At 36.0% G+C, this 12,325-nt stretch overlaps 1 protein-coding gene across 1 annotated transcript; it reads left to right on the forward strand.

The window, feature by feature from the left end:
- Positions 1-5,606: 5,606 nt before the first annotated feature.
- LOC108372748 (lipase member I-like) lies at positions 5,607-8,831 on the forward strand. Its single transcript, XM_017628512.1, has 5 exons — positions 5,607-5,900; positions 5,981-6,143; positions 7,525-7,970; positions 8,033-8,233; positions 8,368-8,831. The coding sequence occupies exons 1-5, from the start codon at positions 5,762-5,764 to the stop codon at positions 8,586-8,588; spliced, it is 1,170 nt and encodes a 389-aa protein (XP_017484001.1). The 5' UTR covers positions 5,607-5,761; the 3' UTR covers positions 8,589-8,831.
- The last annotated feature ends 3,494 nt before the right edge of the window (positions 8,832-12,325 follow it).

Genomic DNA, 12,325 nt, shown 5'->3' on the forward strand with positions numbered 1-12,325 from the left:
CTTTCTCTCTCCCTCTCGCGCTCTCTCTCACCAACTCCTTTTCTCTCTCTTGTACTCTTTGCAGTTTTCAATTCTCGAGCAGTTGAAATTCGATTTTCAATTCGTTTGCCTCTTCCGCTACGATTTTATTTTTTTTTAATGTTTCTGGTGTTTATTTTTATTTTTTGTTTATTTGTGCTATGAAATTTTCCGCACTTCTCAATCGCTTGACATCGTTTCGGGATATGCAAATATGTACAAATAAATATTCAAATGTATGTATGTATAAACGGATGTGTTTCCACAACAGTCACCCCAAATAAATCGTTTCACTGCATTGTTATTCTCTCAATTTATGTTGTTTTATCGCGGTTAAATTTTATTTTTAAATATTTTTTTTTATTTTAATTTTATTTTGTAAAATAATATTTGTCACTTTCCCTACGCAAACACGCATTCATCTTTGTTTTCCATTCTCATGTATGTAATGTACTTTTTGCTTGTGCAAATTTTAACGAAATTGTCGAATAAAGATAATGCTACTGCTATGGAGAAGGTCAAGGTTGTGTTGGTTTTATTTTTACAGTTTTTTGTTTTTGGTTGAAATATACATATTTTTGTGGTTTCTGGGTGGTTGCCATGACTTAAAGGAAGCTGTACATATTTACATGATTTTAGCTTGAATTACATTCATATTCCTTGAACTTTGTATGCCTCTCTCGTTGGCCTTGTTTAGCTTTACAGGTTCAGTGATTCGCATTAGAAGCTAACCACAACGGCCCGCAAATTTGGTAAGAAGAAAGGTGTTTTTTAATATTTTTTGTATGGCTTTTATTTATTTAGACTGAATCCATATTTGACGTGCTGATGGATCGTCGTATTTCTTTCCCTTCGGGATTGTTTCAAACAAAAACTTTTGATGTGGTTAAAATAAATTTTGACACAAAACCAGTGACCGAGCATAACAGTTATTGATGAAAATTGTCATTGAAAAATTTACTATGAAGTAATTGTTCTACAACTGAGTGAAACATACCAATCGATTTCTTTTTTCAACGAGAATCACATTTAAAAAAATTGTATTGGTGATTTTTATGCAAAATTAAAAAACAAAACAACTATTTTTGAATGTTATTGTATAAATCCAAAATAACAATTATTTTTGGTTTTACTCTACATAATCTTCTAATAACAGTTATTTTTGATTTTTATATTATATGTCTTAGAAAACAATTACCGAAGACTTTTATTTATAAAAGTCATCAATAAAAATCAGTCAGTGACTTTTACTTTTAAAAGTCATGAATATAAATCAGTCACCGACTTCTATTCTTTAAGTCATACGTAACTTTATCATTTTTCGCAGTAAAGAAGGTGTTGGAGAAAACAAGTTTACTACGATTTATACAAATGACTTTTATAAGTATGATTTAAAAAATAAAAGTCAGTGACTGATTTATATTGATGACTTTGAAAAGTAAAAGTCACTGACTGATTTTTATTTATAACCTTTATAAATAAAAGTTTTCAATAACTGTTATCTAAGACATTTATTTTAAAAATCAAAAGTAACTGTTTGCAGATTATTTAGATCAAAAGCAAAAATACTGGTTATTTTTTATTTATAAAATCAAAATCAGAAATAACTGTTATTTAAGGAGTAATTAAATACAAGTAAAAAATTGCTGTTTTTTTTAATAAAAGTTGTAACTGTTTCGGTCCCTGCACAAAAAAACCGCCGAGTTGTAGATTAACATAATTTATTTAAGTTATGTTATATTATGTTTTATTTATTTATTTATTTATTTTTGAATATCCACTATTTATAAATCTGTATTTTTTACATTTAGCAATTAAATTATCTTATCGCCAAATTTTCTAACGGCATGTGTGGAATGCAATAGCGGTCACCCCTCGGCAGGCAATGTCAAACCTCCGACTGCATTTCAGCCGTGAAAAACGGCTTCTTATAAAAATGCCGTTCGGAGTCGGCGTAAAACTGTAGGTCCCTCCTCTTTGTGTGACAACATCAAGGCGCACGACAAAAATCGTAGAAGAAGCTCGGCCAAAGACTAATATATTGTATGAGCGCCAATCTATTATTATCATTAAGTATGCAATGCGCCCAGTTACTTAGTTAGTTAGTTAGTTAATTCTTGCGTGTAACAGAAGAGACGACGCAACCTGAAAGATCTTTTTCTCGGAGCGGAGAAGAACTTGGCTTCACTTCGTATTTCCAAATGGCGTCTGATGGCACAGAAGAGAAAGAACTTGTGTGCCTTTTTAGACTCGCCCAAAATAAAAGGCAGTACATGCTCCGTTTGATCGGAGACACATTACCTCTCAGTTTTTCGATAAAAAAAAGTACAGAATCGGCAACGATCAATACGAAGAAGGTAAAGTGCAGTTTTCTCGAGTGCCTGTTACATTTAACTTACCTTTAAACACATCGTCGTCGCCAAATAATAACAAGCAATCCTAGTGAAATAATCTTGTTTTATTTGCACTGAAGGAAAACATTATCGGACAGAATAATAATTTGTCTCACCTAAGTAGTTTTTACGACCAGGTGGCAAAGCAAACAAAATAGCTATTTTCAGCAACTAATAAAAATGACATTTGTTATGTAGAACTAATAACGATGAGCCAACATGCAAGATATAAAGCGGAATAGTGAGAAGCTGTAGAAAATATTAGTTTAGTATTGTGGAAGATGCCACACAGTTGACGCAAAATTGCTAACATCATTGCCGGCATTAGTTACGGCTTCAAAATAATCTACTGCAGTGCTCGTCAAACTTTTGAGTGTGACAGACCGGCTGCAGTTTTTCTATTACGTCGGGGACCGGTACCTTTTTTTATTGATTATTTTTCGTTTACGATCATCTCACATATGTATTAAAATTTGTTTAAATGAATTTCTTTATTAGCCGGGTGTCTATATATGACCTATTACCATTTAATGATAGCAGATATTAGCGATTTTTTATGAATGTTTAACAAATTTAAGTTGTTTTTATTATACAAGTTGTATATAGCCTCATTAAACAGTAATATAAAACATCAAAAAATCGTTGTCCATTTCGCGACGCCCTTTGCGGACCGGCGACTTATGGCTTACGGACCGGCACCGGTCCGCGGACCACCACTTTGGCGAGCACTGATCTACTGCATTGTCATCATCCATCATGCTTATTGCGTGGCTGCGCGCTTCATGGAGACAAGTGGGTTAGGATGGAACACGCTTCAGTGCATTCGCAATGAGGAAAAATGTGCGTGTTATAAATACATACATATATAGGTATGTAAGCTTGCTAAATATGTATGTATTCTTGTATTTATGGGAAAATACTTTGAGGCGGAGGCGAGTCTACGCGATTATCTACGCTCACTTGCACCACCCACCTCGCATTGTAGTGTGTTAAAAATAAGTCTTTGCTGCTAGAGTAGGAAAATTTAAAACACGCAGTTTATTGATATACACACGAAACACTTGGAGTACCTACTTATGTAAGTTAATGGTTTTGATTTCCATTGAAGCTCAGCTTTGGCCAATCAAGCGTAAAACAGATTTTTATTTTTGTAAATACGTGGGAGCGGAAATCAATGTTGGAAAACTGTTTGGTTGATACCAAATGATTGTAAATACTAAATACACACATATTTACATATATGTATACATGTGTGCTTCAATGGAAATATTTGGAAAATTGATTTACAGAAGCTGGTTACATCCTAGAAATGTGTCGCCTCTGCTGCTTTGTTATATCTACGCCTCCAAACCATTTGCTAAATCTGACTAAATCTAAAATGACTTAGCATGGTATGATGCGGAAGCGTCGATAAGTAGTTATTATTCAATATTTCTTTCAATTTCAATGAGAAGTATTAAATGAAAAATAACGAACGATTTGGATGCCCTTTGGCTGAATTTTATAACATACTAGCCGTCCTCGTTTGCGCGAGGCTTCACCAATATTTACTGTGGTACAATTTTAAGAATAATTCATAATAATTTTTTAATCTAAAAATGCTCGCTTTAGGGCAGAGATTCCCAAACTTGCTTTTCGCGTAGACCCCTTTCAAAATTTTACTTATTTCGGTGGACCCCCCCTGCTGCCCTGCTGCCCTTTCTAACATATTCCATAAGCTCATCAAAAACTGTGAAGATTAGATCTAACGATGAAAATTTGCAACGTGGGTGAATTCCTAGACTAAATTCGGAGTGGCAAAAATAAAAATAAAACATTTTCTTGCGTTCTATTTATTAAAATAATGTGACTACACACTTGCAGTTAAAAAAAAAACAGTGCTTTTAAAGCCATGAAATTATTATCTCTCCCAGAGGAGTTATATTTTTTAAGAAATTGCATGTGACGTATTTGCAAAATAGTTTATTTGTGTTGATGGCATCGTTTTTATTTTTATCGCTCCGGGATTTAAAGTGAAGCGAAAAATATTCATCACTCACATTTTTAAAACACAAACCTTGAAACAACAAAACCACAAAGCTTCTTACGCCAAACTTTAAATTCAGAAACTCACAAAAGAGAAAAGACCGAATCTAGAAAAATCGATGATAAACCAGCAAGCAAGCAGGAATCACAAAAATTGTTCCACCATCTCATCCTCTTCAAGGCGGGATGGGCAAATGGAGTTGTCATTTGCCATGTGAAGTGACCAGTCAGCAGTCATGCTAATCATACGGGTAATGGATACTTCATTTTAGGTTTTTTCAACAAGTTACAAAAAAATATGCTCCAGATTTTACTTAAAGAAAAATTAAAGCTCTGTGCACATTTTTTGTGCATTATTTCAAAAATGCCAAATTTTGAGTTGTGTCACTTTTGAAGATCGTGTGCAATATTTTGAATAAATGTACGGCTCTTACTAATTTGGTAGAATTCAAAAACGTCAAAAATTTTATGATTTGGTGAAACATCCTAATGTAATCCTTTAATTATATACATACGTACATATGTATATACATATGTACGTACGTATTTAACGCATTTATCACTTCACATATCTTTTAATGCAAAAAAGTAAACTGAGTCAGGCGTATCTCCTCATTCCTACTCTGAAGAGTCTTACAAATTTTGTATATACATACATGCCGCTTAATTGCAGATTTTAGTAAATGAGTAATATGAAATACAATGCACACACTCAAAATGTGAACTTTCCAGTTTCAGTTCAGGTATTTAACAAAAGCCAAATTATGTATACAGATTTTAAAGGGCCTGACTAATTAATTCGCACGAGAAAAAGGTAGACAGCAACGATCAGAAGGTATGTATGTAATTCATGCATGCTTTTGCTTACCTGTGGTTACATACATACTTACATATATACTTACATACATACATATGTATATGCATGTCTCATCAGCAATGATAATTTTTTATTCATTTATTTTAATTTTTTTTTGATGATTACAAGAAAAAGCAATGACAATGTCGCTGTTGTTAATGCAAGTTAACAAACCAAAAGAGCACACACCCACTTAAATAAACAAACAAACAAACATGCATGCGCGCGTACATCTGTATGAGCAAATTGTTACATGTGTATATCTACAAACATGACATGATAACCACTAAACGCTCGAGGCCACTCACCACTATTCAATAACATCTCATACTTGAAATCAGTTGAGGAACTTCATTGTGATCGCTACGAGCGGGCGAGCGCATTTCCTGGTGATTGATTGTCTTGAGCTGGTTTTTTAGTAACTTTAATTGAAATAGACAAATTTTAAGTTAATGCTTTCTTTGCGGTAATGTACAATTCGGTGGCTTGCATTTGCAATATTATACATCCGTGCCGTAATGAAATCTCCGGTACTTTCATCTTGTTCCAATGGATTTTAGCGGGCATTGCGGCTATTGTTAAGGTGATACGGCCAGTTTGGTGGATTTGTAAGTAAATGCAGCGTATGTGTGTACTACCTATATGTATTAATTAAGTTTAATGATTAAACATCATTGCGCACACACAGTTGGAGTACGCTCGCATGTGCCACTGAGAGATGAGGATTACAATACAACTTGGTTATATATGGCGAATGGGGATGGCGAGGCTGAATTGGCGTATTTGCTAGAACCACCCCCCGAAATTGAACGCACCATGCCGACGTTTGTGCAGTTCGAGTACTATGGCAGGTAAATACGAGCTAATATGTGGAGATTTTATTTTCGTTATAATTATGGAAACATTAATCGATAACGATATTTAAATGTTTATCGATGTGTTATTTGTTGAAATTTTTAGAATTATTGAAACTGCGATTGTCCCTGTATTTATCGGTTTTAAGATCGTTATGGTTATAGATAAAAAATTTCGATGAACCGCTGTTAGAAATAATGTTTTTGCTCGGACCAAGGATCGAAACTAGGCGCTGCGGAGTGTTAGCACGCACCTCTACAAACTGTCAAGAAGTCTTAAACGGTCCTATAGGGTTCTACCTCTATCTAGCTTGCGAATTATAGATTTCCGTAATTCTGCCTGCGTGGAAAACACTCAGTCCGGAACCGCACCTCGCTAGTTCTTTCGCGAATGTATATATCCGTGAATGTACCTATGCCTCGGTACTCATTTTAGGGCAATTTCGTATTGATCAGAAATCGAGGCCAGCTCTCTCCTACAGTCATCCACTAGTTGAGATCGAACAGATGTAAAAGAGAGTGCCTAAATAGGCGCTGGGCAATCTCAGAAGATATTCACTATCCTTCTTGCGGTTACATTCTCATTAATGTACCTTACTGCTGCCTTAATTACAAACGTTGCGGCCTACATGGTCTGGTAGGCGAAAGCATAGCTTTGGGTTATATCGCTAAATGGAAACCTTTGCAAAAACTATGCATTCCACCTCTGATTCGTTCGTAATGGCATGTTGCCTTCTTTCCTGAGACCAGTTACAGCGGCTTGGGAATTCCATGATATGTTTTAAAGAGGATACAGTTCGTTTAGGATGGAACTATGCCCGAAAGGTATTTTCCATCAGAGTCCTAAAGCGCGCGCTCTTAGCACCAGAGTTTTCGGTTAATAGACCTATCGGTAATAAATAGATCAGAGTATTTGCAACACCTATTGGATGATATCTTATTGCACTCATTACGCTGCTGACCTTTAAATTCCGCTTAGGTTTTCAAGTATGTACACTTCAGTATGAGTCGGCCACCAAACCAGCGCTCCATGGGTCGGACCATAGCTCTCTTTTGCCTAACATTCTCCTGTCTGCATGGAGAGCCACCGAGGCTTTTCTTAAATACTCTGTAACGTTCAGCTTTCAATTACGTTTTCGGTCCTGAATAATTCAAAGAAATGTTATTTCAGTGGGACCGGGATTAATTAATCCCCGATTATGCCCGTATGAGACTAGTTGCGACTAATTAATGCCCAATTGTACTCGATTTAGACTAATCCCGGAATATTCTCTCTAGAGATTCGTCAAAAAATTTTTTCAAGGATTCTATTCGCATTCGATTCGCTTTAATATTCATATTCATCTTGATAATTCTATTTTGAAATAAACTCTTTCAGTCATCAATCGCTAACACCTTTTATCAGCAACATCTCAATTGAGCAATTCAGCGATACGGTTGTACGTCACCCTCAAGCCCACGATGATGAATGGGGAGAGCTACTGGCAGAATTTAAACCCGAATTGGATACGAAAATGTTAGTGCATGGCTGGAAAGCGAGCACGCAAAGTCGTTCTATACAATTGATACGCGACGCTTACAATCGTCGGGGCAATATGAATGTGTTTGCGATTAATTGGCGCGATCAAGCGGAGAGTATTTACTATTTGAAGCCAGCGCGGTATTCGATTCATGTTGGTCGCGCTGTGTCGCGTCTCATTGACCTGCTGGTCGAGAAGCACTATGCTGATCCACAGCGCATACACTTGATCGGTCATAGTCTGGGCGCGCATATTATGGGTTACGCTGGTTCATTTGCCAGATACAGAGTTGGACGCATCACAGGTATATCTCGCCTTGGAAAGATTTCCAAAATAAATACATATTTATGTTTCTCAACATCACAGGTCTGGATCCTGCTCGTCCAGCCTTCGAAAATTGCATTGGTCCGGAAAATCATTTGGATGCAACTGATGCCGAGTTCGTTGATATTATTCATAGCTGTGCTGGCATTTTGGGTTTCCAGAAACCGATTGGCTCAGTCGATTTCTATCCGAATGGTGGCCGCGCGCCCCAACCCGGTTGCTCTGAGTTGGCAAAGATTTTTAGTAAGTAGCTACAAAGATTTACTTACTTAGGTTTAGAGTTCAATGCTGTGCAAAGTAAATTATGCAAATTTTAATGTAAATTAGTAAGCTGCAACTTTTTAAATTTAATAAAACTATTTTTTTCATCTTTTAAGCTGGCTGCAGTCACGGTCGTGCTAGTGAATACTTCGCCGAGTCAGTTCACAGCGACAAGGGTTTCTATGCCAGTGCCTGCAACTCCCTGGATGATATGAAGGGGAAAAATTGTAGTGGTAAACGCATACTAATGGGCGATCCGGTACCGTTACATGCAAGTGGCGTATACTTTGTGAAAACTGCAGATAAACCCAGCTTTGCCTTGGGTGCGAATTCGTGATGGATATACTAGCACCGTATGCGCATCCACTTGTGGTCGGCTGATTAAGTTAAGTGACATTTTGACCAGTTTTGGGTATTTTTTATTTTCTTTATTTATTGTTTATAATCTTTTTATACAAGTCTAGCGCATTATATAAACAGCGCCACATAAATTCACATTACAAACTTCTTAGAAAAATTCAACAAATTCTAACAATTACACGCAAATATTGTAAACTTTTTTTTGTAATTTTTCGAAAAGGTTTAGGTATGCAGGTCGCGTTGATTCTTAATAATTATGTTTGCTTACGATGTTAGGAATTTTCCTCCATATAAAAGTCATTGTCGAGCATACTTTATATGAGAGAAAATGCTCAACACCGTCAGCTGAAAAAGTTATTAAAAATCAAAGCGATTTTCTGCCGTCTTGAAATTAGCACTTTGACCCACTTAAATTTAATGGGCTACAAAACTGTATACCTTAAATTTTAAAAATTTTTTTTAATAAAAAGTAAAAAATTTTTTGGTGTAATTGTTATGCCGAATTTCCACTAAGCATTAAAGTGACAAAAAATATATGCCAGTTAAAAAAATGTCACGTGTAAATGAAATTAATGACAATTTTTTTACTGTAATGACTTTGCCATTTGTCATTTTTGCCATTTGCCTAGTGGGAATCCAGCATTAGTTTGTTTAATTTTTATAATTTGTGTACGAAGTTTGAAATGTGGATTTATGTGGCACTGGTTATGTAATTTGCTAAACTTTTATAAGCAATAAATTGTTAAAAGAAAAGTAGGCAAAACTGGTCGAAATGTCACTAAACTTAATCAGCTGACCAAATGCAAACGTATCTTCACATGGTATAAATTGTAAAAATAATAAAGTCGGTTAAAAATAAATCAATGCACACAAAACGAAAAATGTAAACCCGAAAGTTAGTTTGTTATGCATTCACGCTTTAACTTATAGGCCGCATGTAACGGCTGGTAAACGCAATTTAGTGTAATGAATACTTACATACATGCCTACTATTGAAATTTCAGTGTAGTTTTTTACTTCTTGATTGGTGCTGTAACCCTCCCAGCACCGTAAAATCCAAAAGTGCTTGGTCTAACGGCAAACGATGACGAGAACGAGAGTCCTTAGACTCACTTTTGGCAGTTATAACGTTGAAGTTGTGAAAGGCCTTGTTTACTTAGGATCCAACTCAAACATTGCCTGTAACGTCAGCATGGAGTAACGCTTGTGAAAAGGTGCTACTTCGGGACAAGGCATTGCTTCGGGATTGATAGGCATTTGAGGAACAGTGCTCTCTCTCTCTCGACGAACGAAAATCACGCTCTACGATTACCTCTCCATGCTGCGAAATTTTTTTTACCAACGCAAAATGTAGTACAAAAAAATCTCGTGTCACGTTGTTTGTGGACGCACTCCTCCGAAACGGCTCGACCGATTTTTATGAAATTATTTGCAAATATTTGGTACCCACTAGAACTTGAATGGAGATCTCCCTAAGTGAGGAATAAAAGAGTACTCCCCTTGACCTGATTTCGGATCAATAAGAGAGATTTGTGGACTTTTTACTCCCTTATTACTCGTTTAGGAGTCAATAGGGACATCTCCTAAGCTAGCAATTAAAGAATGCTCCCTGAGGCATGATTTGGGAGCAATAAGCGAGATTAGTCGGTTTTGCACTCCTGTATTACTCACTTAGGAGTATAATGGGAGATCTCCCAAGTGAGCAATAAAAGTATCCTCCGGGATACATGATTTCGGAGGTATAAGCGAGATTTGTTGGTTTTGTACTCCGTTATTACTCGCTTAGGAGCAAAAATCGATGTCTCCTAAGCGAGCAATCCAGGAGTATTCTTTTTAATTGATAGGAGAGCTATACGCACCTTCTTCAACATAATTTTGTGTTTTTGGAAAATGTATGAAGAAAGCAAAACAGATAACTGATGTGTACATTCATACTTATATACATATGTATTTCTTATTGAAAAATTTAAATCAGGAAACAATGAAATTAATTGGAGAGCAAATCTTTAGAGCCGCTGGTATGTATGATAGCATTTGTTTAAACTTATAAATGATTGTATTATTTAACTCAAAATATATTTCAGATTACGGGGCCAGCAATTAAGGCGTCTACGTTCTAGCGTTGCAATCTTGCCCCGCCCAGAAAACTTACTGGGTACAGCCGGAAATTTTTCAAGGCGTGAATAGTTTGGGCCACTCCCGGGTGAATACAAGTTAAATAACTTTTCCAGGAAATCATCCTCGCCACACTTATCTTGTGGATTGTATAAAAGTATATATGTATGTATGTATAATGTTTGAGTTTGTCATTACTGTTCGATATCCGTTTTCTAATTTTAGTTAATATTGTAATAATAATTATTTATGTTTTTTTCTGTTTTTGTAATAATCAGCTTAAATCTTGTATTTATGTGCATAAGTATGTATATATGTATATGATTAAAAAATTAAATAAATGAATTGCGTAAAAAGGAAAATCTTTTTAGCTTATGTAAAATGCTCGTTATGGAGCAATGTGGGAGTAGTCTTCCATTACTCCATGAGGAGGAATTCGGGAGTATAGAGACGTTCTTTTATTACTCGTACAGGAGCCTTCCGGGATGACTCTTATGGGAGTACTCCCTTACTACTCGTTAGGGAGGAATGTGGGATGTTTTCTATGTGCACTCCCTTGTTGTCTTTTTGGGAGGTTTCTGGGAGGTAACTAAGGGAGTACTCCCGTATTGCTCCATTAGGAGGTTTGTGGGATGATAATTCTGTGTGTGCTCCCCGATTGCTTGTTTAGGAGGTAAAAGGGATTACTCCCCCTCCTAGGACATCCAATGTTAAAGGGAGTATACAAAATTACATGCTTATACACAGAAGCATAGGGAGCAATGGGGAGTATTCGTATACTCCCAAGGGAGTACTCACCGAGCAATCGTACGATGCTCCCAAGTTCTACTGGGTAGGTACGAGAATAGGTCGTAAAAACTAATGCATACCGCTAGTAAAGGGAGCGTGCCACCTCCCATACAAACCGAATTTTTCATATGCATATCTCTAGAAGTGTTTTATGGTGGAGCACTCGAACATGGTATGGAGATATATGAAGGCAATCGCATACTCATTCAAAAATAGATGTTATTGGAAAAGCAAGCGCGCCGACTTCCAAATCTACAGCAGCTTCTACGTATCTTTGTATGTATGTATATGTAACAATTCTGTGCGTGTGTTCGTGAGAGAACCGATTTCATCCAAATTTTTTGTCTCTCTGGATTTTTGGGTCTCTGGACAGTTTAAATAGATTTACAGGTTGATCCGCCAAGTGGCTCGGGAGTCGAGTTATTACTAAAAAGGAACAGTCCAGCGCCTTCGTCTTGGTCTGCAGGCTGTATCGGAGATACAGCCCCTATATTTAAACGTAGAATACGTGGCATGGTTATTGATAACAATATCAATAGAAAAATCGATAAAAATATTGGTAACAAAACCAATAAAAATATCGATAAAAATATCGACAACAAAATCGATAAAAATATCGGTAACAAAGTCGATTATAATATCGATAGCAAAAACGATAAAAATATCGATAACAAAACCGATAAAAATATCGATATCAAAATCGATAAAAATATCGATAACAAAATCGATAAATAATCTATAATAAAATCGATAACAAAATCGATTAAAGTGTCGATAACAAAATCGATAAAAATATCGATCATTATATCG

The sequence above is a fragment of the Rhagoletis zephyria genome, unplaced genomic scaffold (genome assembly GCF_001687245.7).
Source record: "Rhagoletis zephyria isolate East Lansing unplaced genomic scaffold, Rhagoletis_zephyria_1.1 Rzeph_scaffold_06005, whole genome shotgun sequence".
Taxonomy (NCBI): domain Eukaryota; kingdom Metazoa; phylum Arthropoda; class Insecta; order Diptera; family Tephritidae; genus Rhagoletis; species Rhagoletis zephyria.

Coding starts and splice junctions, on each gene's coding strand:
- LOC108372748 (XM_017628512.1), top strand. CDS start 5,762: ATGTACAATTCGGTGGCTTGCATTTGCAATATTATACATCCGTGCCGT. Junction 5,901..5,980: donor ACGGCCAGTTTGGTGGATTT/GTAAGTAAATGC, acceptor GCGCACACACAG/TTGGAGTACGCTCGCATGTG. Junction 8,234..8,367: donor TGAGTTGGCAAAGATTTTTA/GTAAGTAGCTAC, acceptor TCATCTTTTAAG/CTGGCTGCAGTCACGGTCGT.